The 27,199-nt window shown below is 58.5% G+C and overlaps 1 protein-coding gene across 5 annotated transcripts in view; it reads right to left on the reverse strand.

The window, feature by feature from the left end:
- Positions 1–27,199, reverse strand: part of HDAC4 (histone deacetylase 4) — a 289,199-nt gene that overhangs the window by 158,386 nt on the left and 103,614 nt on the right. For 2 of the 5 annotated variants that reach the window (XM_043878232.1, XM_043878231.1), the window contains exon 1: positions 10,737–11,166. The exons of the other annotated variants lie outside the window; for them this stretch is intronic. In XM_043878232.1, coding sequence (XP_043734167.1) covers positions 10,737–10,908 — 172 coding nt within the window. In that variant the 5' untranslated portion in view covers positions 10,909–11,166. Of the gene's footprint in view, positions 1–10,736; positions 11,167–27,199 lie in introns of those variants that run through there. 5 annotated transcript variants of the gene reach the window in all.

Genomic DNA, 27,199 nt, shown 5'->3' on the forward strand with positions numbered 1-27,199 from the left:
GAAAGGAAACAATTCTCAACTTTTTTCATGAGATAGCATTACCCTGATATGAAAAATTGGCAGGAAAAAATATTATATGTTAAGCTTATTCACTAACACAAAAGCAAAAATCATAAACTGCTAGCAAACCAAAATCCAACAGCATACAAAAAGGATACTGTATCTTGGTCAATGTGAATTCAGTTCAGAAATGAAAGGTGGGTTTAATTTTTTTTTAATCAGTATAATTAACCACATTAACAAAATAAAATTTATATCATCTCAACAGAGAGAAAAGAAGTATCTGATAACTCCACATACATTCATGAGGAAATGAACAAAAACTAATCTCATGTGAAACTAGAAACAGAAAGCCGCAACACTGATTTGATGATAGGTTCTTACAAAAACCAACCAACCAACCAGCAAGACCCATAGCAACATCATATCAGCAGTTATACAGTGAAAGTTCTCCTCTGAGACCCGGAACCAGGGGAGAATGACCACTATTCAAGCAGTACCTGTGCTCCTGGCCAACGCACCGAGGCAGGGAAAAAAAAGAAAGACATAACAAATGGAAAAGAAAAACAGAACTGTCACGGCTTGCAATCAGCACGCAGAAAATTACAAAGGATTTACAGATACAGTAGTACTAACATTCAGCGAGGTCAACCAAAGGTCCCGGTGGCTCAGCGGTAATGAAGTCTTGCCTGCAGTGCAGAAGAGGTGGGAGATGTGGGTTCGTTCCCTGGGGTGGGAGGATGCCCTGGAGAAGGAAACGGCACTTCACTCCAGTATGCTTGCCAGGAAAACGCTACGGATGTAGAAGGCTGGAGGGCTAAAGTCCATGAGGTCACAAAGAGCTGGACACGACTGAGCACGCACCAGCACCACATGGAAAACAGAGGTTACTAATAGGCGCCAATGCCAGAGCATCAGCTAGCCAGGCATAAATCTAACAAAGGGCGTGCGCCACCTCTGTGCGTGAACAAGGGGACGAGGCTGAAGGGCACGGGAGACCAGGTAGCTGGGTCACTCCTGTGGTTCTGGCCCCCTTCCCCCCCACACCCCTGGGCCTCCTGAGTCCTTCCCTCCTGCTAATCCACCGAAAACGCTCTTGCCAGTGCTATCCTCCTGAAACAGCACCTGGGACACCCACAGTGCATACATTTCTAGGTAGAGGCAAGGTCCCGGGGTCCCAGCGCCCAGCGCACCCAGCGGAGGTGCAGGGAGCCCAGCTGACATGCGGGGGCCACGTGAGGACACCCCCAGTCCCCGCGTGTGGGAGGAAGAGTTCGGGGCCTGCTCTGACACGCTGAAGCAACTGGATAGCCTGTTCCCAGCACTGGGCCGGCCTCTGCTCCATCGGCTGCTGTCTCGGGTGACGGGGAGTGTGAGGCCCTCTCAGTGGGTAGGGGGCCCTCTCTCATGGAGGTCTGGATGTCCAGCCCGAGATGCTCTGGAATCCTCTATATTCCAGGAAAGGCTCCACGGGGCAGGGTGACTCTCGGGCCCGACCCCCAGGTGGTCCTGTGAGGCCTGGTGGACCCACCGTGGAGGACGGGGAGCCGGGGACGGGAGTCAGGGAGGGAAGGGCCCACCCACACGGCTCACAAGCACCCGCTGAGGGCGCGTTCTCGGCAGGCACAGAAGAGGAGAGCACTCAGGGTCAGCACGTCCGGCGGGGCTTGGAGGGCGTCAGCCACCCGTGCAGAGGGGAAGCCAACGCTGCTTGGGCTCTGTCCCAGAGATGGGACGGGGGAGCTGGGCCCTGGCCCGGGTCACCGGCTCCCGGCCGTGCACCACCTCCAGGCTGCCCAGGGCCCCAAGGAGGCCTGGGCGAGGGCGAGATGCGGGTGCACGGCCCAGGAAGGAGGAAGGCTCGCTTCACTGATGCAAACGGGGAAGCCGGAGGTGGCGTGCAGGAGGGGAGTCAACTCAGCGGGGCCTGAGGTCCCTCCTGTGCTGTGCTCAGCGGCTCAGTCGTGTCTGATTCTGCAGCCCCACGGACTGTAGCCCACCGGGCTCCTCTGTCCACGGCATTCTTCAGGCAGGAACACTGGAGTGGGTTGCCATTTCCTTTTCCAGGGGATCTTCCTGACCCAGGGATCCAACCCACATTTCCTGCGTTGGCAGATGGCTTCCACCTGGGAAGCCCCTTTAGGAAGGGGAGCTAGGGCTCCCTTCTCCCATCTGCCCAGCTGAGCTTCCTGCAGGGATCCCTGGGACTCCGGGGAAGAAAGCAGGACGCCCCAGTGCAGCTGCCTCTGTCTGTTCAGCCGAAACTCTGGAGCGTCGCTGAAGGATACACCAGGCATTGGTTTTAAATGTAAGCACAGGCATCTCCAAATGTGATTTTCACTTGTGAGGGAGCTGAGAGGGCGTGGAAAGAAATGGGTTTCCTCAGGTTGGTTTTCCAGTGTCTACAAGGAATGTACAAACGTGGGACTCCGTGGCGGTCACTCAGCAGCCTGGATGCTCTGTCCTGGGCAGAGAGACGTGGTGTCCACTGCACTGCACGATGGCCAACCACACGTGACTCACCAAGATCATGCCCTGCGGGTGATGAAGCTTCTCCGTCCCATGCAATCTGCAAAGGACGCTCTCACCGCGCGGTTCTACACGCCCACCCCTAACCCCGCAGAGGAGGAGGTGGGCGCTGGGGCCACAGGGTGGAGAGAATAAATCACCATTTCTCGGGTGGACCCTTGGGTCTCTTTGTAGGCACCTCTGTCCCCACTCACGTCCCCCCAGAGATGAGATGTAGTTTCCAGGCCGAGCAGGGTCCGTCGTCTCCCAGGAAGGCTGTGCCACGCTTTTCAATCCAGGCTGGCAGTGCCCATGTGGGGGCCCGGGGTCTGCCATCACCCTCGGTGCAGGGGGAGGGTGGGGGTGGCCACACCTGCCCTGTCCTTCCTTCCTAGGGACGTGACACTGATCAGGACACCCCCCACGCTGATCATGTCAGTCCGTTTTTCTTTTGTCCATATGCTGGAAGCTGGCTCAGAACATTCCAGGTTCAGGAAACGCCTCTCCCTCCACACGGCAGGCCAGAGGCCAAACATGGACGCTAGGGCCCAGGCCACAGAGGCAGGCAGGGGCTCGGGGCCTGGCGGCTGAGACCCCGCTGAAGCTGAGGGTTGGCAGTGAGTCCTGGACCCCCTGGTCCTCCCGCCTGGGGTCACCCAAGGTCAGCCTCTGCAGCAGCACAGAGCTCCCTGGCCCCAGGAGACAAGAGGCCCTCTGCACAAGGTGTGCTGACCCCCAGGGTCAAGCATGCCTCTCAGGGGAAGGAAAAAAAAAAAAAAAATCACAGCTTCTAACAAGGCTCCTTCACAAAAGGAACCGTGAACTGCTTCCTTTCCAAACGTGATTTCTCAGCAAATACAACTGACTTTCTTATCAGGAAATCACTCTGAGACCAACAATGGGTGTGGTTTCAGAAAGAAAATCACTCCTCCCAAGAAGCCAAGGGCTCACACTCAGAAACAGGCTTTCCCAAAACAAAAACCTCACTGTCCGCCCCCAGCCCGCAAAGCGGGTCAGGCCGCTCTGTTCTCCCGGGTGTCATCACAGCGGCGGTGGGACCAAGGACAGCCCCAGGGGCAAGAGAACGCTGACTGGGCAGCCACCTGCTTCTGGGGTTTTGCCCCTATCTGGACAAGTGTCCCTCCCTTGCTGGAGGCACCCAGACCCCCTTCCAGCTGGGAGCTGAACCCTCCCAGGGAAGCTGATCATGTCTGCAGGGTATTGTGTTCCAACGGCCCCGCCAGGGGCATCTGGCCACACCCCAGCCCAGCCCAGCAGAGATTCCAGAGCACAGCCATCAGCAGAGACGACCTGACCCCTCAGGACACCGTGGAGACAGCTACAATCTCTAACTGTTCTGGGAAGGGCTCCACACAGGCCGACGGCTATAGAGAGAATTGTACGCTCACAAACCTAACCACGAGCCGGAAATGTCAAACCACAGCTCTGCAGCACGCACTTCCTCAGGGGAGTGCAGGGAGGGTGCGAGTGTCCAAGCGGACCATGAGGGCTGTCACATGAAAGGGCCTGCGCACCAGCAGCCCTCTGCCCCCACGTGGCTGCCGCAGGGCTGCAGGGATGAGATCCTGGGGAGGAGGCGGATGCGGCCCCTCCCTCCCCAGAGCCTCTGCCTCTGGGCACTGGCCTCCTGCTCTGTCCGTGCCGAGGACCAGGGGCCAAGCTAGGTCAGTTGGTCACTTTTCATCACAAAGTCTGCTATCACTCATGGTTTCCAGCTTCTGGACTTTTAGAGAGTAACTCCTCATATTACTAATGCATAGTCTTTCAAATGCCATCTCACCAAAGAATAAAGGTGTTCTCCTAAAAAGACAAAGATCATCAAACATTAAAAAAAAAAACCATACACCAAACTACAAGCTATGCTTGAACTGCATACATAAATCAGCATTTTCTTTCCTGTCTAAATGAAATCAAAGGTTTATCAAAGAAATCAGGAACGATCTATTCAACTGTCATTTTTAACTTTCCCTAACTTCATTTGTTCCCTCTCCATTCGGGCATGAATGAGTGCTGGGTGGAGGTGGCCGGGTCAGGCCGCTGACCGCCCACAGCAGGCTTGAGCCTCTCGGGGACGGGCAAGGAGCCTCAGACAAGCCAAGAGATCAGAGAGAAGATTGGAAGAGGTTTAGAATTTCTCCGGTTAAATGTGATTCTGGAAAGATGCTGAGTCAACATGTTTGTATGTCAAGCATGAAGATATTCATCAGAAAAGTGAACACATTTCTGTCCCCGAGACTGAGTTATCACAAAGAGGAATCAACATACTTCATCGTGCTGACGTTTACCAAGTGTTCCACAAACACACACGCCTCATCTCCGAACTGCCTGGGGGATGGCCCCTCCTCCAGCAGCAAGAAGCACCTGGAGGCCTCGGGAGAGCAGGGGTTCCAGGAGGACGGCATGGCCAGCCGACCGCCGGGCCTCCTGTCAGAGGCGAGGACCCCCCTCGAGGCTGCGACAGAAAAGGGAAGAGGATTTCCCAGGAACCACGACACCCAGGGCAAGAGGCAGAACTTCCCTTTGCTCTTTCATGCCCATCGGCCAAGCGTAGATCAGAAAAAATTGGGGAAAACATGCGGCTCTAGGAGGAAACGAGCGCGCGGCTTCAAGCAGAGAGGCCAGTGGGGACCCCCTCTGGGGCCGAGGGGCGGAAAGCCCAGGGCTGCCCCGGCAGCTGGACGTGAACCCTGCAGCCTGGAAGGAGGGCAGGCACTGGCCGGGGGGCCAAGGGCCAGTTCCTCCCGCAGCCGAGATCACAGCAGCCCCGTCCTTCCTCTGGACAGCACCGCTCAGAAGCCCCCGACATGCACGTCCGCACTCAGCCCACCAACGGATGAAAGGCACCCGCGTGTCCTCACTGCCCACCCCAGCCACCAGACAGGCTCTGACAGGGGCGGCCACACAGGGCAGCCTCCCAGTGACGCCCTGGGACTGGAGGGCCTCCCGGCCCCACGGGGCGGCGGTGAGAAGTACTGAGTCCCTGGCCCCGCGGGGCGGCGGCGAGAAGTACTGAGTCCCTGGCCCCGCGGGGCGGCGGCAGGAAGTGCTGAGTGCCCGGGCCCGGGACGCTCGGGGGCTGAGGGCAGGGTGCAGCCCTCCAGCCAGCTCAGGAGGGGTTCGGTCTCCCCCAAGGCCCCGGCCACCAGGATGCCTGCCCCAGGTCCACCTGCTTCGCCAGCCCCACCAGCCTGCCATGTGTTCAGAAGCCGAGCTGGAGGGAGGCTGGACACAGGACGAGGACTCAGCTGGGACCATTCCCCCCGAGACCTGGCGAGTCTGATGAGCACGCAGTCACGGCGACAGTGTGCGGGCCCACGCCACGTGCGAGGATGAGCCGGCGGCCACGGGCCTGGAGCGCATCCCGTTGCCTCAGCCACGGCTCAGCGGGACCTGCCAAGGCCTCCTGGGCGCCCGCTCCCCAAACCTGCTCTCTCCCCTTAAATGACGAGCGGACACAAATCACAACAGATGCCTCAACGGCAGAGCTCGTTGCACACGGCGGCCCTCGAGCCCAGGGCCCTCCAGAGCCCGGACACCCCCGGGGAGCCCGGCCCAGCGGCGACACCGGCCGTCAGCGGTCGCGAAGCCTCGCCGGGGCGCCGGTGCCAACCTTCGCTGCCCGGGCCACGTCAGGACCTGGGGAAACGCGTGCATAACAAAAGCGGAAGTGCTGACGACAGCACAGTGGCGACAGGGAGGGCCATTCTCAGCCAGTCGGGGGACCATCTGCGGCCTCAGTGGGGCTGGGCCGTGGCCCCCCCATGTCACGCTGGAAAGGGAAGGGCCAGCTGACCAAGTGCAAACAAGAGAACCGGGAAACACTGCGGCGAAGCGTGGAGACAAAGAAAAGGAGGAAAAGTCTTCAAAACGAGAATCGAGAAAAAGCACGAACTTGCTGGGGGCTAAGAAACTACACAGGTGCGCCGTGAGTAGGGATTTGATAGCTCCTGGGAATTGGACCAAGCTCCTTGTCCCCAACAAGTAAATTCTGCATACACTCAACATCTTTCTAATGTGCTACGCATGCAAACAGGGAACGACCTGCATTTTTACATCACTGAAACACTCACTTAATATGAGGGAGTCAGCCAGCCAGCTGACAGATCACCATGAATGTGAGTATTACCTGTGAGGTGTCCGACAGGTCATGGTTCAGACCGATATGTGTATAGACTTGGAAAAACTAAATACAGAGTAAATCACATACAGATAGGCTGGCTTTTTGTAAAGCAAATGCAAAGGGCCCCTTCTTCACTGTGAAAAAAGAAAACAATGAATATCTGGATTAACACTAGTTCAGTTCAGTTCAGTTGCTCAGTCTGACCCTTTGCGACCCCATGGACTACATCACGCCAGACTTCCCTGTGTATCACCAACTCCCGGAGCTTCCTCAAACTCATGTCCATTGAGTCGGTGAAGCCATCCAACCATCTCATCTTCTGTGGTCCCCTTCTCCTGCCTTCAATCTTTCCCAGCATCAGGGTCTTTTCAAATGAGTCCAGTTCTTCGAATCAGGTGGTCAAAGTCTTGGAGCTTCAGCTTTAGCATCAGTCCTTCAAATGAATATTCAGGACTGATTAACACTAACTAGACCCGAACTGGAGAAGACCCTGATGCTGGGAAAGACTGAAGGCAGGAGGAGCAGAGGGTGGCAGAGGATGAGATGGTTGGATGCCATCACCAACTCAATGGATATGAAACTGAGCAAACTCCAGGAGACAGTGGAGGATGGAGGAGCCTGGCGTGCTGCAGTCCGTGGGGGTAGCAGTTGGATACGACTTAGTGACTGAACAACAACAACACACCTGAATCAGTTACACTGCTCAAAAAAATTACTGCAAAGCTTAACCCGACGAAGACACACAGCTCTCTACTTGCTCGCGAAACTGTATCTGCAGGAAATGAAAGATGCAGAATTCATCCTAGGAAGAAACTGATGTTTAGTATGTTTTGCTTTCAGAGGGCCAGAGAAGCTGCAGCTGACCTGCAGGTTACCGACATTTCACAAGTTGCTAAGTGTCCAATGTGGTCACCGTCTGAGTGGCCAGAACACTCAAGGGGACTGAAGAACAGTTCAGAAAGTGCCACTGAAGTGGGGGTGACTGTTCCCCAGCCAACAGCATCCATCCCTAACAGTGAGTCCTCCCGACTTTCAGGCAGAGGCTGCTGTCAAGCCCTGTTCCATGGACGTGAGCCTGGGGGGCCGAGCCTGGTGACAGCGAGCCCCTGAGGGCCGGGGCCCCCGCTCCCAGCCTCCCCCAGGGTGCCCGGCTCCTTCTGTGGAATTGCAATTGCTGTGCACCCCACAGTTAAACTACCAGCGGAGGAAGGGCCCTCTGCACGGTACCCGGGGCCTGCAGAATGTTCTGGAGTTTTTGTCTGGGGAAGAAAAGGGACCTCTCTAATGCCGCGAGAGTCAGCAAGCCCAGCAACACCAATCTCAATGAGAATTCACAACAGGGCACCAAACTCCAACAAACTGTGCACAGTAACGACCAGAAACCACGGCTGAAAGAAAGCAACAAGGAAACTCGGTTCTCTCTGTGAAACTCAATTTACTTGGCCATTTTCCCATGGACATTCAATTATAACCAACTGTGGGAAAAGAGGATCGTGGTCAGAAGGCTGCAGAGCCCATCAAGGCAATGAAGAAACTGTCTCCTGTAACAGCCGGAGAAGCCCTTCAGCATTTACATTTGACACAAGCAAGCGGCCAGTCAGGAGTCCTCAGAGGAGGCCGTACCATCACCGTCAATCAGATTCAGCTTCAATAAACGGCCCTGCTATGACACCCAAAACACAAGTGACAAAAGAAAACCGGACCTCTTCAGAATCGAAAACCCTTGTGCTTCTAAGGACACCAGTCAATATGAAAAAGCAACCCGCAGAAGAGGGACAGAACGCTTGCAAATCATTTATCTGACAAATAAGTTGCATGTAGAACATATGAAGAACTCTCACTTCTCAACAGTAAAAAGGCAAGTAGCCCAACTTAAAAAAAAAAAAAAAAAGGCAGGGGATTGAAACTGACATTTCTCCAAAGAGGATATACGAGTGGCCAATAAGCTCATGAAAAAATACTCAGCATCATTAGTCGTCAGGGAAACTCAAATCAAAACTACAACGGGACACCACCTAACACCCACTTAGGAAGGCTACAGTCAGAAAGTCAGGCAAGAGCCAGTGTTGGTGACAATGTGGAGAAACCAGAGGCCGCACACACGGCTGGTGGAAACGGAAGGTGATGGAGATCAGTGTGACGGTCCCCCGAACAGGAAAACACAAGGTTACCACCTGATCTAGCAATTCCACTCCTGGGCATATCCCCACGACAGCTGAGAACAAATACCCCACAAAAACCTGGACAAGAACGCCCCGTATCTGGAGCAACGGGAAAGGGGTGGGAAGTGATGCAGGCTACAGTGTGGGCACCTGGAACTCGCTGATGCAGGAAGCCAGACACAGAAAGACCGCACACTGTTACTCCACGGAAAGAAACGCCCAGCACAGGCACCTGGGTAGAGGTGGGAGGGTGCCCAAGGCTGCCCAGGGGTTGGGTGGAAGGGGCGGGGGGTCTGCTAATGGGCAGAAGGATCTAACATGACCGAGCTGACGGCTGCACAGCCCGTGGACTCACTGACAACCCCGTGAGCTCAGCTCAACAAAGCTGAGGCCGAACACCAGTAAGTCAAGGCCCCCCGCCTCCCCATCTCTGCTAATCACAAGGCAAAAAGCCCCTCCCTCGGTCTTTCTGCCCTGGGAGCCCTTCCCCTTTGTCAAGGTTCACCCAGAGGCCGGGGACCCCGTGCAAGACCGCCAGATGGGCGCCGGGGGGAGAAGCTGGCCCCTGGGCTGCACGCTGCCCACCACAGAGCCTGCAGCCAGCGCGTTCCTGCCTCCAACAGGGAGCCCTGAGCTGCCAGGCACACACGGCAAGCACCGCAGGAGCAGTGAAGCCCCACCTGGGAGCACCCAGCAGGCCAGGACAACCAGCCGGCTTCTTCAACCAAGACGCTGCAAGGGACGCGACCACACGTGGACCCCAGTTAACACTTATCTGAAAGACACCCAGAAGAAAAACCTTTTAGGATAATCGAGGATTTTAAAAAGTGACTTTCGATGGCATTTAAGCATCAGTGTTTCAGCTGGGATAATGGTATGGTGACTACAGGTCACAAAGAGTCCTGATCTCTGAGGACACACGTATGACAGCTGGGCCAGGCAGAGGAGCCACGGACGAAAAGGACTGGCTTTGGAGGTGGTCTGGAGGCCGTGCGGTGGCCACCTGGTCACTCGGGGTTCCTTTCTACCTTTGCAGACGCTGGAGAGTTTACATAATAAAACACAGAAGGACGCCCGACAGAAGGGCTGGACCTGGAGTCGGCGGCTGCTCTGCTGTTTCCTGGCCGATGCTGACGGGCTGTTGGAGGCTGCTCAGAAGCAAACCTGGGCTCCGGGTCTGGACTGGTCACCCTCTCTAAGCTGGGCCAGAGAGAAACTTCCAAAGACAAGCCCACGGGGGCACCCACATTCCTTGCCTTCCCTGGAGCACGCTTCCGGTCAGGGCCGAAGCGGGCAGAACCGGGTAAGCCGGGCACGTCCGGGCCCACCGCCCTCTGAGGTCAGAGCAGGATGTGCTGACGGTGATGCCAGGCAGCGGGCAGGCTCTGTGCTCCCAGACGCGACTGGAGCTGGGAGCGGCCAGGAACGCGGACGTCAGCTACAGTCTACACGATGAGAGCAATACCAATAACCTTTACAGTCAAAATGAGAACCTCATGGGCCTGCTTCAGACAGAACTAACTGAGCCAAACCAGGAAACCAGCGGTGCCCCGGCCTCGCCTCAGCCGGCCCCTGGCTGGGGGGCTTCCTTGCAGGCACAGGGCACAGCTGCCGGGCAATACACGGGGGCAGAACGTCCACCCGTGGCTGCTGGACAAGCCTCAGCGCCCCCGGGGTGGCAAGATGGGGTCTCTGGTCGCCTGCGGTCCCGCCAGCTCCCAGGGCCGTGGGGCCCTGCCTCCCGCCGCCACTGGGACCGTCCCCTTCGCCAGGTGCAGACGGGCGGGGACGGTCACAGCCCCTCCTTTTTTAATTTTCATTTTCTGTTGGAGCGCAGCTGATTTACAGCGCTGTGCTCCTTTCGGGGGACAGCAAAGCGATCCAGTCATATACACGACAGCCCTTTTGAATTAAGCCATTCTTACGAGGGATCTTTTCAAAGAGAGCCAAGTTCCGACATGATTTTCCCTGGACCGTCAGCATTCCCGGAACTGTGACTCCGTCCATGGCTGTGAGGTGGTGGGGAGGGGACCGGGGAAGAGCGCCTGGGTCACCGCGGTGGGGAAAGGCCGGCGGGGGGGCGTCGTGGGCCAGCATCCCCGAGCAGGATGCCCGGCTGCCGGCAAAGCCTCCCGCGCTGCCCCTTTCTTCACATGTGGTTTGACTGACGCAAATCAAGAGGCAAGCGGGTGATTCACGATGGTCGGGGCCCAGGGCGCACGCAGACGGGGCGGGCGCGAGCCTGCTGAGTCACCGGGAAACGTCCCCGTTTCCAGGAGGCGCTGCCGGGTCAGACCTGCACGTGGACGCGCGCACTCAGCCGCTGAGACTGTGACAGGGCGGCCGGGCACAGCACAGAGGGGGCATCGCAGGGCAGATGCAGGGAGGCATGCAATGGGGCAGCCTCCAGAAGCCCAGGCCAGCCCTGCTGCACACATGCCCACATACAGGGCACTCTGGGCCGGGGGCACTGGGCTCTCTTTCACCAGCTCCCTGGTCCCTGCAGCCCCTGGTCCGACTTCCCAGCCGCCCAACTTGGGGGGGGGGCGTGCCACATGCATCTGGGATGGCGAGGAGGCAAGATGGGAAGCCACGACCCTGCCTTCCAGGAGGCTTAGCAGTAAAGAATCTGCCTGCCGTGCAGGAGATGAGGGTTCGATCCCTGGGTCAGGAAGCTTCCCCTGGAGCAGGAAATGGCAACCCACTCCAGTATTCTTACCTGGACAATCCCACAAACAGAGGATCCTGGAGGACTACAGTCCATGGTGTCACAAAGAGTCAGACACGACTGAGCAACTAAGCCACCACCACCGGGGAGGTGAAAAGAGGGGGCCCCAGAAACTCCCCTCAGTGCCAAGTGCCCCCTCGCGGGGCTGTGTGAGGGGTGCGGAGGACGCAGCCCCGGGGTCCTGCCTCTGCTGGGGGCGTCCCAGAGGAGCTGAGGTTTGAGGAGGGTGCTGGAGCCTAACAGGTGACGGGCGGGCACACTGCTTCAGGCAGAGAGAGCAAGGGGGGACAGGGGGCTCAGAGAGGGGCACAGGGCTGGGGGACCGCTCGCAGGCATGGGGGCGCCCTCCTCCAGGGGTGGGGAGAACCAGGGAAGGGCCCGACACAGGAGCCACCCAGCCCGATGCTGGAAGACCACACTGGTGACAAGGCCACAGCCCGGGACCATGGGCAAATGGAGCGGGTCCCACCGAGACGGGGGACGCCTGACCCCCAGCACCGAGGGGGGAATGGTGGGGGGAGCGGACAACGTACAAAACGCCTGTGAGCCAGGGCGCGCGTCTGCGCTGCTGACCGGGTCTGCCTGTCCCTCGTCCCCTCTCCCCGGGCAGGACCGTCAGACCGCAGCTCTGCTTGCCCGAACCGGGTGGGGCAGGTGCTCTGGGGGTCGGCGGTCCCAGCCGCACCGCCCTCGCAGGGGCCCTCACGGACCCGCGGCCCAATGGGAAAGGCCCCGCAGGGCCGCGCGCGGGTCAGTCGCTCAGTAGTGTCCACTCTGTAGGACCCCATAGGCTGAAGCCCACCGGGCTCCTCTGTCCCTGGGATTCTCCAGGCGAGAACACTGGAGTGGGAAGCCGCGTCCTTCTCCAGGGCCCCGGGAGCCTCCCCCAAAGCTGGTCAGGAGCGCCGGGGGAGGTGGGAGTTGCCGGCTCCGTGCACGCGGCCTGGCGGCAGGAGCGGGCTGAGAAGCCAGGCCCGGGGCGGACGCCATCGTCACTCTCGGACCTCTTTCACAGAACACCCCCGGAAGACCCCAACCCCTGCGCACGCGCCCAGAAGCACCCCCCGGGCGCTGGGGACAGGTCCAGGAGTCGGGTGTCTCCCGGGCTCTCCGTCTGCCTCCGCGGATGCCCTGGGATGCACCTGGACCCCGCCCGGAAGGCGTTCTGGGGCCGTCTCCTTCCTCGAGCTCGGGCCCTGTGGAAGCAGGCCGGGGGCAGCCCTCTGCTCCGCTTGCGGAGGAGGAACAGAAGCCACCTTCTGTGCACGCGGCTTCCTCCGCGCGGCTGGGGGCTGCTGACGGCCAGGCGCCGGCATCTCAGTTCCTCTCGCTTCCCCCAGAGGATGGCACAGCCGTTTCTCTCCCATTTCCTGTCTCTTACTTCACAGGGCTGGGGCCAAGGCTGGGAGGGGAGGTGGGCGGTGGGGGCGCAGGGTGGGGCCAGAGTGGGGGTGGGGGGCACAGGGCCACTCCCTCCGGGGCATGGGCAGGCCAAGCAGAGACGCTGACATCTCCAGCGCAGCCGTGACCCACCTTGAACCCGCCACACACCCAAAAGCAAGTTTCTCAACATCCTTGATGAAATTTTAGGAAACAGTCCAAAGCAGAGACCTCTGTTTCTGGGGTGCTTCTTCACACTATCGGGCCTGTCTAGGCGCCTTAAAAGCACACCTGGACTCAGGGCACACAGCCGCCCCGCTGCAACCCAGGCCCCCCTGCTCCCACCAGCGCTTGGCCTGCCGACGGAAGGCCGGGTGGTTCTCCTACAGCGAGGCCATCCGCCCCAGACGGCCTGCGGTGACTCCGAGCACTCAGGTTCCCCAGGCTGCGAGATACATCAGACAACTCTTTTCCCCAAGACGTGGGCCACCCGCACCCCGCCTCCCCACTGGCCAGGCCCACCTGGAGGCTGCAGGGTTCCTGAGAAATGGTGTATGCTCGCCACAGGCTTCAGGCTGTCCAGTCTTCAAATGGAAAGAAAAAAACACAAACCCGCAAGAGAGGGTTGAGGGCCAGGAAGGGTGCGGCCCAGTTATCTCTGAGTGAGCTCCTGCAGAGAGGTGGTGTCCCCAAAAAAGAGGTGCCTCTGCTACCAGGAGCATTGTAGAAATACTGACAATCTCACTTGCAAAGAAAAAAAGTACTCCAGTGCACTGACGTATCTAGGACCTTGTGTCCCAATAACACGCCAGGCTTGCTGCAACGTGCCTCCTCAGACAGTTCTAGACTTCTCTGCAAAGCCAGTTTCCCTGCCCGTAAACGCACACACAGCATCCTTTCTCTTTAACCAGAGCAGGCCATCGTCAGGGGCCACCGCAGATGTCAGACCAAAGGGCAGGGCGGGTGCGAGGCGTGGGGCGCCCGGGGCAGCTTCACCACAGCAGCGGCCCCCCAGGGCCTCCTCCAGACCCCAGGGCACACTTTCACTCAAAACCAGCCTTCACCTGCAGAAACGAAGTCATGATCTGCAGTCCTTCTTCGAGACCCAGGCCTGAGATCCGTGCCCACGGAGGTGGTGAAGACACACAGAGACTGAATAAGTGAGTTATTAACGATCCGGTGAACAGACTGTCTACAACGCCACACCAACGTACACGTTTATACTCACACCCGCCCCCAAAGCCTCAGGATAAATGCGAGCTGGGTCTCATTATACCCACCTTACAGATGAGGGAAGTCGAGGCTGCCAGAAACTAGACATGCACCCGTTATCTAAATGGCAAAGCTGGGGTTCGGTCCCAGTCTTGTGACTCCAAAGCCAGTCCCGGCAGAAGCTGGAGCCCCTCCCCAGATGGAGCACAGACGGGGCTGGTCCAGCCAAAGGCCGGGTGAGGCGGGCGGGGAGGAGTGAGCCAGAAGCAGAGGCAGCAGCGGAGCCGCGGACCTTGGCGCATCCCCCCCGTGCCTGACCAACCAAGGCCTCCAGGGAGCAGGCGACCCTGGGCCCCAAAACCGCCCGGGTTGCGGGGAGAGACGGGGAGGCAGGGAAGGGAAGGTGCGTCTCCAGCCCGGCGGACGCGCCCCGGACCGTGCAGAGCTGGCTGTGTGAGTGACTTGAGGGCGGCATCCTGGGAGAGAGGGCACGCGCTGGCCAGGCACAGGGCCGCTCCACGCCTTCTGGAGGACGGCTGACAGGCGTCTCGCTGAGGCCAAGAACTGTGAGCTTCTGCGTTTCCCTCCCCACGTCCCAGAGTCACTGGCGATGGTCTCCACGTGGGGAGGGCGCAGTCCCTGCACGCAAGTGTCTCCTTGTTACAGGAACCCAGAGAGGGCAGGACTCTGAAACCCCCCACCCAGAGCACCTCGTCTGCAAGAGCTCTGTGATTCCAGGCTTGTCAGCGACCGGCACAGTGATGAAAGTTCTGACACACCTGAGACACGCCCGGGTCTGCTTTGTCAGCCCTGGAAGACGTGCTTGTCATCTGGAAATTCTTCCTTCACATTCTCCCGTTCGTTATCACGCCAGCGGCCCCGAGGCAGGGACAGAGGCAGAGGCCAGCGTGCCGCGTCCTCCTGCGACGCTCAGACAAAGGAAGCCAGCCTCGGACCCCTTCAGGTCAACGTCCCCCAGGGATGTGGAGCGGCACAGCTGCTTCTGGGCATGGCCTGGGTGAGATGGCTGAGTCCAGCCTGCTGATCCCTCCGAGGGGCGAGAGCACGTGATGGATGGCGCGGGCGCTGCCTGCCCCCCACCAGCCTGACGAGCAGCACCAGCTCACAGCAGCGCAGAGGGCATGGGGGGGGGGACCGCCCTGCAAGGGGTCACAGGAGCCTTCTGCTGGGACCCGGAGCCCCTGCTGACCCAGAGACATCCCCCAAGGGGCCCACTGTCACCAGTGACTACAGAGTCCTCCACGTCTTGTCCCTGTGTGTGTCTCTCTCTCTTTAGCCGCTAAGTCGTGTCCTACTCCTGGGACCCCATGGGCTGTAGCCCACCAGGCTCCTCCGTCCATGGGATTCTCCAGGCGAGAATACTGGAGTGGGCTGCCATTTCCTGCTCCAGAGGAACTTCCTGACCCAGGGATCAAACCCGGGTCTCCCTCATTGCAGGCAGATTCTTTACCAGCTGAGCCACAGGGAAGCCCAAGAACACTGGAGTGGGCAGCCTTTCCCTTCTCCAGGGGATCTTCCCTGCCCAGGAATCGAGCCGGGGTCTCCTGCTTGGCAGGCGGATTCTTTACCAGCTGAGCTCCCAGGGACGCAGCATCAGTGACGGGTGAACCAGCAGGGACGTGCCATCGTTAACTGAAGCCTGTACTTTGCTCAGGTTCCTCTGCTGTCCCCCAACACCCTCCTGCCATCCCAGGACCCCACCCAGGACTTCAGGTGACATGCGGTCATCACGTCCCCTCGGTTCCTCAGCCGTGACAGGTCCCAGGACGCTCCTTGTTCCTGGTGGCCTTGACAGTTGAGGAGGATGGGTGAGGGGGTCTGTCGAGTCCCTCGGTGGGGATGGGCTGGATGGGGGGCCGTGTGTTCAGCAGAAAGACCACAGAGGTGAGTGCTTTCTCCGGCCATCACTCCACGGGTGGATACGATCACAGTGACTTTCAAAAAGACAGAATGTACATAAAAACGCTAAGCGTGGGTGCACAGCACACTATACTCCAAGGACATCTGTGACTTGGACAGAAGGGGGGCTGAGAAGGAATGAGTGGTCCACCCAGCCCCAGAAACGAGGGAAAGAACACAGACAGCACCCAGAGCAATGAGGAGGAAGACGAGGAACCCTAAAACCTTGCGCTCACGAACAGCCAAGCCCATCAAGCGTCAAAAGCTGGTTCCTGAAAATTTAACAAAGATTACTCGGAAAGAAGAATATATAATGCTTAATATGAAAATGGGTGCATAACTACAAATCCAGCAGAGATTCAAAACAATATGAAAATGTCACTGAAAAACTCCATCGCTATCAAAGTGAAAATTTAGATGAAATAGATAAATTGCTTTTTAAAAAAAAAAAAGTATCTTAACGTTATAGGGCTTCTTGGTGGCTCAGACAGTAAAGAATCCACCTCAGTGCAGGAGACCCGGGTTCAATCCCTGGGTCAAGAAGATCCCGTGGAGAAGGGAATGGTTTCCAGTATGCTTGCCTGGAGAATTCCATGGACAGAGGAGCCTGGCAGGCCACAGTCCTGGGGCTGCAAAGAGTCACACACACCTGAGTGACTAAGCACACACACACATATTTATATATATTTACACATAAATATAACGTAAAGTGTACAAGGTCTGTATGGAGAAAATTATGAAAAATCTATTAAAAGATCTAATCCATGAAAAAGCAAGCAAGCAAAGAACGGGGAAGATGTGATACAGTAAAGATGCAAATTCTCCCCAAACTCATCCGTGTGTTCAATGCAATTCCGATCAAATTTCCAATTCAATTTTTTAGAGGAACCTGTCCAGTGAACTCCATCTGTGGGGTCAGGCCCAGGGGTGCTGGGACCCTTGGAGGAGGCGGACAGAGCAGGGAGGTGTGGGATAGCTCGTGATCAAGAACATGGAACTGGCCCCTGCCTTGCAGCACACACAGTAATCAGAGACTTCCTTGCGAGAGACGAAACTAACAGTCACAGGAGGGACTGAAGTTCCCTCTTGGTACAGTTCTGTGGGTTCTGACACATGCACAATGTCACGTGTCTATCATCACAGAATCACATAAAACAATTATGCATCAGTATTGGTTCCCTGGGGCATTCCTGGTAGCTCAGATGGTAAAAAATATGTCTATAACGCAGGAAACCTGAGTTCGACCCCTGGGTGAGAAGATCCCCTGGAGAAGGAAATGGCAACCCACTCCAGCATTCTTGCCTGGAGAAGCCCATGGACAGAGGAGCCTGGCGGGCCTAGGGTCGCAAGAGTCCGATATGACACATTGAGTCGGCACACACACATTGGATCTTGACGCTGGGAAAGACTGAGGACAAGAGGCGAAGCGGGCCACAGAGGATGAGATGGCTGGATGGCATCACCGACTCAATGGACATGAGTTTGAGCAAGCTCCAGCAGATGGTGAAGGACAGGGGAACCTGGCGTGCTGCAGTCCATGGGGTCACAGAGTCGGCCACGACTGAGCAACTGGACAATAACAAACATGCCATGCTGATGCAAGATGTCAGTAAGCAGAGCTGAGTGCCAGGAGCGGGTACGTGGGAATTCTTTGTCATGTCTCCGTTGTCCCATAAAGCTAAAAGTGTTCAACTAAAGTCTAATAAGTTTTAAAAATGGCCAAAATGGTGAATTTTATGTTGTGTGGATTTTATCACAATTTTAAACATGAAAATTCACCGTCAGGAGAAAAACGTTACAGAAGGGAACTATCCAATGTGACCTCCATGACCTTGAGGTTTGGCGGGTTTTCTTTAGTATCCTGTTTTTAATAAGCATTAACTACAAAAGGAAAGGCTCTTTTTGGCGTGGACAAGTCATAATTTCGGAGGAACAATTTTTGCATGCCACTTGTTTGTGTTATGAACAGTATGAAATAGTATGAAAAGCAAAAAGATATGGCAATGAAAGATAAACTCCCCAGGTCAGTAGGTGCTCAATATGCTACTGGAGAAGAATAGAGAAATAACTCCAGAGAGGAGGAAGAGACGGAACCAAAGCAAAAACAACGCCCAATTGTGGATGTGGCTGGTGATGGAAGTAAAGTCTGATGCCGTAAAGAGCAATATTGCATAGGAACCTGGAATGTTAGGTCCATGAATCAAGGTAAACGGGAAGTGGTCAGACAGGAGATGGCAAGAGTGAACGTCAACACGCTCACTAAGCCTCCACTGAATCCCAACTACGTGCCCAGGACCACGCTGAAGAAAATAGAAGGATGAGTATGATTCAAGGAGAGGAGCCCCAGAAGCAGCAAGCGGTCGGCCCCGGTCAGGAGCAGCGAGGCTGCGAGGTGGGCCCTGACTCCAGCCGCCGCACACAGGCGCCCACGCGGACCTGAAGCAACAGCCCACGGGGTCGCAGAAGAGTCGGACACGACTGAGCGACTCAACAACAACAACAAAGTGAACAGGGCTCGCCAGCCAGAGAAGCGCGGTGTTTTCTGCCCCGAGCGCCCCAAAGAGAACAAGCCACCAGGAGTTAAGACTGCAAGTTCTCGCTCCAAACGTAGGCTTCACCAACAGAAAGTCTCCATTTAAAATCTCGAATGTGTCAACGACTTCCACTAAATTTAATTTGCTATTTCTTTTCCAAGTGTGAGCTAACATTTTCCAAATGATCAGACTTCCTTGTACCCGCTTCCCTACCTTCTGAGTCAACTTTGAGACCATAACACGGTCAGGCTATGGGACGCCAGGCACCAGCGACGCGGGACACACAAGATCCATGAGCAGCCCGTCTCACCTGCTGAAGGGCAGGAGGGGGTGAAGCCAACCACCTGGAGACGTCCGCCCGGAAAGCATGGAGGGACAAGGACAGAGGGTGCGGGGGAATGGTCTGCAGGGCAGGCAGGGCAGGCAGGGCGAGCTGCAGCCAGGGAGGACCACCCGTGTGCGCACACAGGCACACACAGGCGCACACACAGACACACGTGTACGTGGGCACACACAGACACATGAAGGCACACACATGTGCACACACACGACTACATCAGCCACCACAGTTTCTGCACAGCCACTGCGAAGGGCGGGGGGGAAGGGCCACATCAATCACCAGCGATTATTCATCACACAGGCGGCACAGGGGCTGGGTTTTCTTCTCCTTCCGGGCTTTTATCCAGTAAGGACGGATGCAAACAGGAGAAAAAGCACCTCGGAAGCCGAGCCCGCATCTGGTGGTACCACACGGCACAGGGCTGACCCCACGTTCTAACAGCTCTTCCAAACGGAAAACCAAGTTCCTGACAAAGAAAAACCCCGACAGAACCATCCCAGGCCCCGCTGGATACGATCCTTACCGTGAAGTCTATTCCAAGAAGGTTTTAGGTCATCACCGCCTACCGGCACTGGCCCGAGCTGGCCAAGGCCAAGTGCAGGGCCGGGGGCCAGCCGCGCTGGCCAGGGCACAGGCCCGAACAGCTGGGACAGCGACGGGACCTGCCGAAAATAGCCGGCTGTTTATGTCGCCTGTGCTGCAAGGCAGCCTCGTAGCCCTTTGTCGGGGTCTGCTGGGCTGAGGGGTCTGCGGGAACACGCAGCCGGCTGTAGGGACTTGGGGAGCATCCGTGGAACAGGAGACTGGCTCCGGAAATGCCCGGATTCAACTGCTGGCTTCTGGAACCCAGGCTCCAGGGCCCCAGCGTGCAGGAAGGCCCCGGCGGGCCCGAAGCCAGCCTGCTGCTGAGACCTCACAAATGAAAACAGCTTTAGAGGACAACCTGCAATTAACAGGGGAACAATTATCTTCCTAATTTAGGTTAATTTCTACTTCGCAGCCCGGGTTGGCAGGTGGGGGTGGGGGGGCAGCCCTGGAGACATCTATGTGGGTGCTTTTTCGCTTTGTTCTCCCAAGTCCACACATTTTAAATATCGTCAGGAAGGTTTCAAACATCCACCAGCACCTTAGAGAAAAGGGCCTGGGCGCTCCAGAGAGTGGGTGCTGCTCTGGGCGCCGGCTGGCTGCCCCTGCATGAGACTAGAGAGACTTGATCAGAGCAGTTCCTAGGGTGCCGCTCACTGCCTGCAGCACCCAAAGGCTCCCTGAGCAGGAAGCTGTCTCTGGGCCCAGCCCAGGCCGGGAGGCGGGGGGGGGCCGGGACACGGGTGCTGGGAGGCTGTGAGCCGCCGGGCCCTGGGGTCCAGGACCACCAGCAGAGCCTTTCCTGGGACACCCGTGCAGACGGCCCCCCGGCTCAGCACAGTCACAGCCTGGCTGGGCCCAGGGCCCCCCCACCCCCAAGCCCCACTGGCCACACAGTAAACCCGGGGCTCTGGCTGCTCCTCTGGTTGAGAGCATAAACCCTTCCACTGTTTGTTGTTTGTTCGAGGCGTGACGCAAAGGCTGTCGGAGCACCTGGGTGCGGACGGCAGCAGAGGGTGAACACGCCAACGACGGGCAGAGGGAGGGGGCACTGGGCCAAGACACTGCCCGCACCAGGCGTCCTGGCCCTGGACACAGCTGCCCAGCTGTGGCAGGGTCTGAGAGACACAGGGCACCCCCCACCCCAACATTATTTAAAATGTTTAACTTGAGTTGCAGAAGAGCAAAGAACAGGATCCTACCTGGACATTAAAGAGTAGGCTGGTCAAAAAACATGTGTCACTCAGGCCCACCCCGGTTTTCCACTCACTGGTAGCAGTGAATTGGGGGCGGGGGGGGTGCAGTAGGGAAAATACAGGTTCCGGTTTTTTCCTTCTGTACTCTGTAGGAGAAGGACACAGACAAGCTCCCAGGAACCAGGAGAGGTTTCCAGGGGATGTGCGGTGGACGGCCCCCTTTAAAAGTCAGCCTGTTAGCACTCAAAGCAGAACGCATGCAGGACCCTGGGTGGGAAATGAACTTTCCACATTAGTTACCTCCAAACAACAAACGGGAAGCCCCATTAGATGCACTTTTACAATAATAATGAGGAGCTGCACACCCCTCCAGAAATCAGGCAGGACTGCCCACCCGGCAGGCTTCCTAGGAACCAGCCCCGGGCCTCCACCAGCCAGCCCTGGGGACAGCTTCCCTCTCGCTGCCGCCTTCTGCTCAGTCACCGCTTGGACTCGTCCTCCTTGAGAGGACCAGGAGCAGGCTGCTCAAACAGCGGACTGGAGCAGGCCCTTTGAGAAGGACTCAGCTGGGTTCAGATGCACGGACCCGGTCCCCCACCAGCTTTTCAGGTGAGTATAAACATCTTGTAAGATCTGGGGTCCCAGAAAACCCCGTCTTAGGAGAGCCGCCCTGCAGTCCAGGTGGATAGGAACCCGCCGGGGAGCACAGGCAGGGTCCCGGCGGGCAGGCCTGCATGCAGGGGGTCCAGGGCCCTCAGACTTGAGGACCCTGGCAATGCTGACGCAGCAGACCCCGCCTCCGCACCTGTAGGAGCCAGGACCTGAGCACGGCAGAGGCGGGGGACCACGGAGGGGAACAGTGTCCAGACAGGCCTGTGGGAGCCCCCGGGGCCGCCGGGCTGTGCCCTCCGGTCCGGGCGGCCCCCTCCCTCCTCTTGCACAGGGCTCAGGGAGCGCTGCGCGTGCCCCCATGGCCCCCGCCCTGCCGCCGTTCCGTTCAGCACCCCCGGCACTGAGCCTGTGAGTCTAACAGGTCTACGTGGGCAGCATGAGCATCCTTAAGGCAGGCACGCCGGCCCCATCCCTCCTCGGACCTCAGCGGGAAAACACCGAACTACACGCACTCGCTGAGCACGTCTGGGGCCCCGGCAGCAAAAGGCAACAGGGCGCCTTCAAGTCATCCAGGCACAGCAGCGAGAGGGGACGCGAGTTTCTAGAAAGCACTGGGCCGTTCCAACGGTCCCCCGCCTGCCACCCCGCCACCGTCTGCCGCACGCAGAGCGGGCCCCTCTCGTGAGCAGGGGGACCGGGGCCATTCATGTGCTCAGTCAGCCGCCGACGCAGACGACAACCACTGGCCATGTGGGGGCCGCCCGAGGGGAGCGGACGAGGCCCTGAGGCTGGGGGCTCCTGTCGGGTCTGCACCCGGGAGAGGCCCTCTGCAGCCGTGGGAGGGGACGGTGGGGAATCCTGGGCCCACTCGGTGCCTGTCGGAGAGGGGCGGTGGCCGTGGGCACTAAAAGCAGAGGCGGAGACCGATTTTTAGGAGAACAGCCGCATTTGGGAACCTGATGGAATGTCAAGCGTGGAGATAAAGGCAAGAGTCCCATCAGGCCAGGTTCTGGGGGTGAGCTGTCTTTTCTGCGGGGCAGGGGGACAACGGCGGGAATAGGGTAAGCTGTCATTCCCGTGGAGGGGGAAAAAATGGCGGGAACAGTTGGGCACATGCAGCCCTGTCTCCGGGTCCCCAGATTCCACGGCAGGCGAGGCTCAGGCCAGGGCGAATGGCGGGACACGGAAGGGCCCGGGGGTGGGGGGGTCACCCCGCTCCAGCCTCGGCTCCTCCGCGTCTCCCTCACAGACACCGTGGGTGTCGCTGCGCAGTCCTGCTGACACCGGGCAGCGGGCAGAAGGAGTCTGCTCCTGTTTGCATTCCAGAGGCCACCTGCAGACCGCTCATGCCCGGCAGCGGGGGACGCGCCAGACTAGCTCGGGATGGCACCCGCCAGCACCGCTCTAGAGGCCAGCCCTGATAAAGGTGATGACGGCAACTGTCTGTGTGAGGGGCAAACGAGCAAAACCTCACGGTCACCCAGAAGCCGGCCTGCAGAAATCCCAGGAACAGGAGGACGCGAGGGAAGGGGCTGCAAGAGGCCATCCCACGTGGTCGCAGCGGTGACCCCCTGCGATCTGGTGAGGAGGGGACAGGAGGGACCCGCTTTTACACCCTTAAAAATGTCCTGCAATAAACAGTTCCCATCTTTACAATCGAAAAAGGACAAAGCACCGCTGCTTCTTCAAAGAGAACGCTCTCGTCATAATTATCGTATAATCTCTCACTTCCTCTCATGCTTAAACTTCCCTAAAGCTTTCCTGTTTTGTGTCCAGCTGACTGTCCCCGTTGAGCTTCATTTTATTCCTTAGGTAAGATGTCCTCGCCCAAACCACCGACAATCTTCTGCAAGAACAGCAACCACCTGTACTCCACACCAGGCAGGGAGCGTCTCGGGGACACGGAGCCCCGTGACCTACACTCGAAGACGCTTCCCTGCGTGGCCACACACTCGCGCTTCACTTGCAGCGGCTTCTGACGGGGCCCCAGGTCCAATCCGGCCCTGAAGGGGCAGGGATTTGCAGCTCACAAGCAGGGACTCCGATCTCTGAGGACATGAGCACCCATTCTACACATGACCCCACTGAGACCCAAAGGCACGGGGGACTGCCCTAGGTCCCCTGGAAGGAAAGGACAGCACCCTCGCCAGAGCCTAAGCTGGGGGGACACCAGCACCTGCCCCGGGCCCTCCACTGGCGTAGGCGGAAAGGAAGCACACGTGCAGCACACACGCCACACACACACACACATACAGGTGCACGTGGCACGCTCGGCCACAGGCACGCTCGGCCACAGAGGGGCCTCCATCCCAAGCCCCAGAGCACAGTCCCTGCCCCGAGGCCACACAGGGCCGGCCGGCCCTGCCTGCCACTTAAGAGTGCCACGGCCCGCGGGTTTCTCCCGGTCCCGCTGGTTACTGTCTGCATTTTCCATGCAGACGGCCGGCTGAACTCAGCACTGATGCTCAGCCTCTAAAGGTCACCATCTTTCCTGGGGCCTCAGCTACCCTGCAGAGCTTCCTGCAATCAGGGTCACAGTGCTGGCTGGCATTTAGAAGAACCTTCACTGCTTTTTTTGTTTTTTTATTTTTTTGGACGTAGCATTTATCTGATGATTTCTGACTCTCTTTCTTGAACATCAGTCATTAAATCAGAAACAGGGGGGCGCTGCTGCTGCTGCTGCTAAGTCACTTCAGTCCTGTCTGACTCTCTGCGATCCCATAGACGGCAGCCCTCCAGACTCCGCCGTCCCTGGGATTTTCCAGGCAAGAGTACTGGAGAGGGATGCCATTGCCTTCTCCGAGAAACCTGGGCAGGACTCCCCAGTCGCCTGTGGACAGTGGACTGGGTGTTGGTCACACATTGGACCCTGCGGACCAGCTCTGTGGGGCTGAGGCGGGGCCCAGCGGTTGGGACTCTGCACCTGAGCAGAGGGGGCTGGCGGACACGTTCAGAAAACACTGGATTGATGGTGAAACCTGCTCACCAGGCCTGTATGAATCAGACGGTCTCGGAACTATTTGCTCTAATTTTCCTTGACATTCAGTATTTGATTATTCTTGCCAAAGAAATGACACAGTGATCTCGATGGCTTCCAAAAGATGTTCCCTGGGGCGCAGGAAAAAAAATAACAAAACGTTCATTTCTGTTTATTTTTGTATTTAAAAAAAGGGATTAGTTTTATGCTACTTAATATAAAGGTTGGGCTGTGCTCTCACCCGGGAGGAGGCCCCACCCAGGGCAGGAGCATCAGACGGCCCTATGAGCCCAGGTCCCCTCCTTGCCTGGACCCCCCCACCCCCTGGCATGGCCCCCTCCCGGCCTGGGTTCCCCCTGCCCGCGGCCTGCTCCCTGACCCAGCCAGGCTCTTAGCTGCGCAGGGAGTAAGTGGGGATCAACATGAGTGGCCAGGCGGCGTCTACACTTCCCACTTCCCACGGGGGGCGTGCACTGTCCCCAGTACGGGGACCAGGGGCACCCAGACTCCATGGATGCAGGGTCTGCTCAGAGGACGGGGCTCGGAAGAGGGAGCCCCGCCTTCTCAGGGGCTGTGCCTGGCAGCCCTGCCCTTCGGGAAGTCACAGACCAGCCTGCCTGATGCCGTGAGCTCAGCGCAGGTGCTCGGGGACCAGGGCTCGGGGTGGGCACCCCATCATGTGCTCTGCAGGGTCACAGCCTGCAGAGAGGGGAGCGTGCGGCCTTTGCGTGTCTGTCTGGCGCACTGAGTTTGTGGTTTCAGATACGGAGCAGCCCAAGGCAGAGACAGAGGCTCCGAGCCGAGGTTCAGACCAGCGGTCAGTCTCTGTGACCGCAAGCCTGTGTCCACGGCCCCTCTACCCAGAGGACAGCACGTCCACAGGAGCCCTCTCCGCCGGTCCAGCTTCATGAGCTGCTGAAGCTCCGTGGGGAGCAGGCCGCGCCAGCATCCCCCAGGCCCTCCCTGCTCAGGCCCACAGGACTCGCGGGGCCAGGCCTGCTCCAGCTGCCTGACCTCAGACACGGAGAGACTTTCAGAAAGCTGTGTTCACCCCCAGAATCCTGGAGCAACCTGAGACCCAGTGAGTGACAGCTCATTCCCAGCTCATTCCCAGCGCAGCTGGGTTGAAGGTCTCCTAACCGCGGAGCGGCGGCCCCCTCTATGCCCACTGCCGCCGTGCACGTATCTGCCCCACAGCACCGCAGGCACGAGAAGATGCCCAGGATGGACAGAGGTTGAGGGAAACACAGGAGAGACCCACGTGGCCTGGGTGTGTGAGTCTGCTGAGGCCAGCACAGGTGCGTGCACACACAGCACACCCTCAGGATCAAAAGAAAACGCCAGACTAAACCACGAACCAGAAACACCAAACCAAACACTTCTCGCCAAACGGCCGGAGGGCAGTGAGCTCGGGGCGCCGCAGGGTGAGGGCGGGGCATCCGGAAGCAGCCAGGCCAGGACCGCGTCCAGGCTCCGGGACTGGGTTTGGCTGGCCCCCGGGCGAGCGGCGGCTGGCAGCCCACCCGGGCATCACGAGGGAGCGGGCGGACACTTCCAGAACCTGACTCACAGCCGAAACAACAAACACCGAGGCCCTCGCCTCTCGGGGGGGACCCCGGGGCTCTTCAGCTCAAGGGTGCACAGCATGAACCCCCAGGGCTGAGGTCCCTCTGTCATCACTGTCTCTCAAGCGGGCGAGTCCCCTGATGGGACGCGCTTTGCTGGAGACCCCTCACTTATCTTCACAGCTATCCTCCTGCTAAACTCTGCTTTATCTAAATGCCAGCCGGCAGGCTGGGCCTGGGCGACACAGATGGACACCTGACCATGTCCACGAGCCCGGAAACCACAGCCCAGCTCAGGCACCCAGAGCCGGACGATGCCCACGTCCACACACTCCACTGCAGGGGCTGGGGGCACTCACCGCAGAGGAACACGGCTTTAGAACCATTTTCAGGTAACTACCGAGACTCTCTCATAGACTCAACCGTGTCACACGGCGGACATCATCATCCCCTCACACACACACACACACGAGTCAGGAAAAACCCCTCCTTTGTCACTATTTAAAAGTTAGGATTGGCTGGCAGCCTGCCACCACAGGGGAGTCCCCCCGCAATCAACACACCGACGGTCCGATCTTTTTTTTTCCTTTAGGAAGGGTGGCCGCGCAGAACACAGCCACTTCGGACTGAGGCCTCGCACAGAGCGCAAAGTGCTGGAAGTGATCTCGGCGCCTTAAGGAACTCTGTGCGCGGCCCGGGCGCACACAGACGCTCCGGCATCAGAAACGAGGGGCGGCGGGTGGGCTGGGGCCTCCGGCCACACGCGCACAGCGGAGGGACACCCGCAAGTCTTCGCCAGCACCGGCGCCTCACAGGCTGGTGGCCAGCGGTCACTTACGGGCCGAGGAACTGCCGCCCGTCCCCACAGCTGCAGCAGATGCTGCCCCGCGTGAGAAGGGCCCGGGATGGGCCCACAGAGTGGGTCTGTCACCGCTGGCCATGGCTCCTGTGGGCTCACTGGCTCCAGCCTGAGAAAGCCCATCTGGACGCCGTCTGCCTGGCGTCCGGCGTCCCGCCCTGCTCCCGCTGTAACCCGAGAGGAGCGCAGGGGACTGGCTGGGCCAGTGACAGGACACAGCTGGGACAGGGCAGGCGCCACGGCCCCAGGGCTTCTCCCCCGTCAGCGAGCCCCGCTTCCGTCACACCTGTCAAGAGCGCCCCACTCCCGGGGCTCCACTGGTGGTCCAAGGGGTACAAGTGCGTGCTCCCAGCGCATGGGGCGCGAGTTCAGTTCTCGGTCAGGGAACCGGGTCCCGCTTGCCACAGTTAAGACCCAGTGCGGCTGGATCATTTAGAGAGGGCCCCATTCCCACACAAGCCCCCTCCTTTTTCATCCCCA

The sequence above is a fragment of the Cervus elaphus genome, chromosome 20 (assembly GCF_910594005.1).
Source record: "Cervus elaphus chromosome 20, mCerEla1.1, whole genome shotgun sequence".
Taxonomy (NCBI): domain Eukaryota; kingdom Metazoa; phylum Chordata; class Mammalia; order Artiodactyla; family Cervidae; genus Cervus; species Cervus elaphus.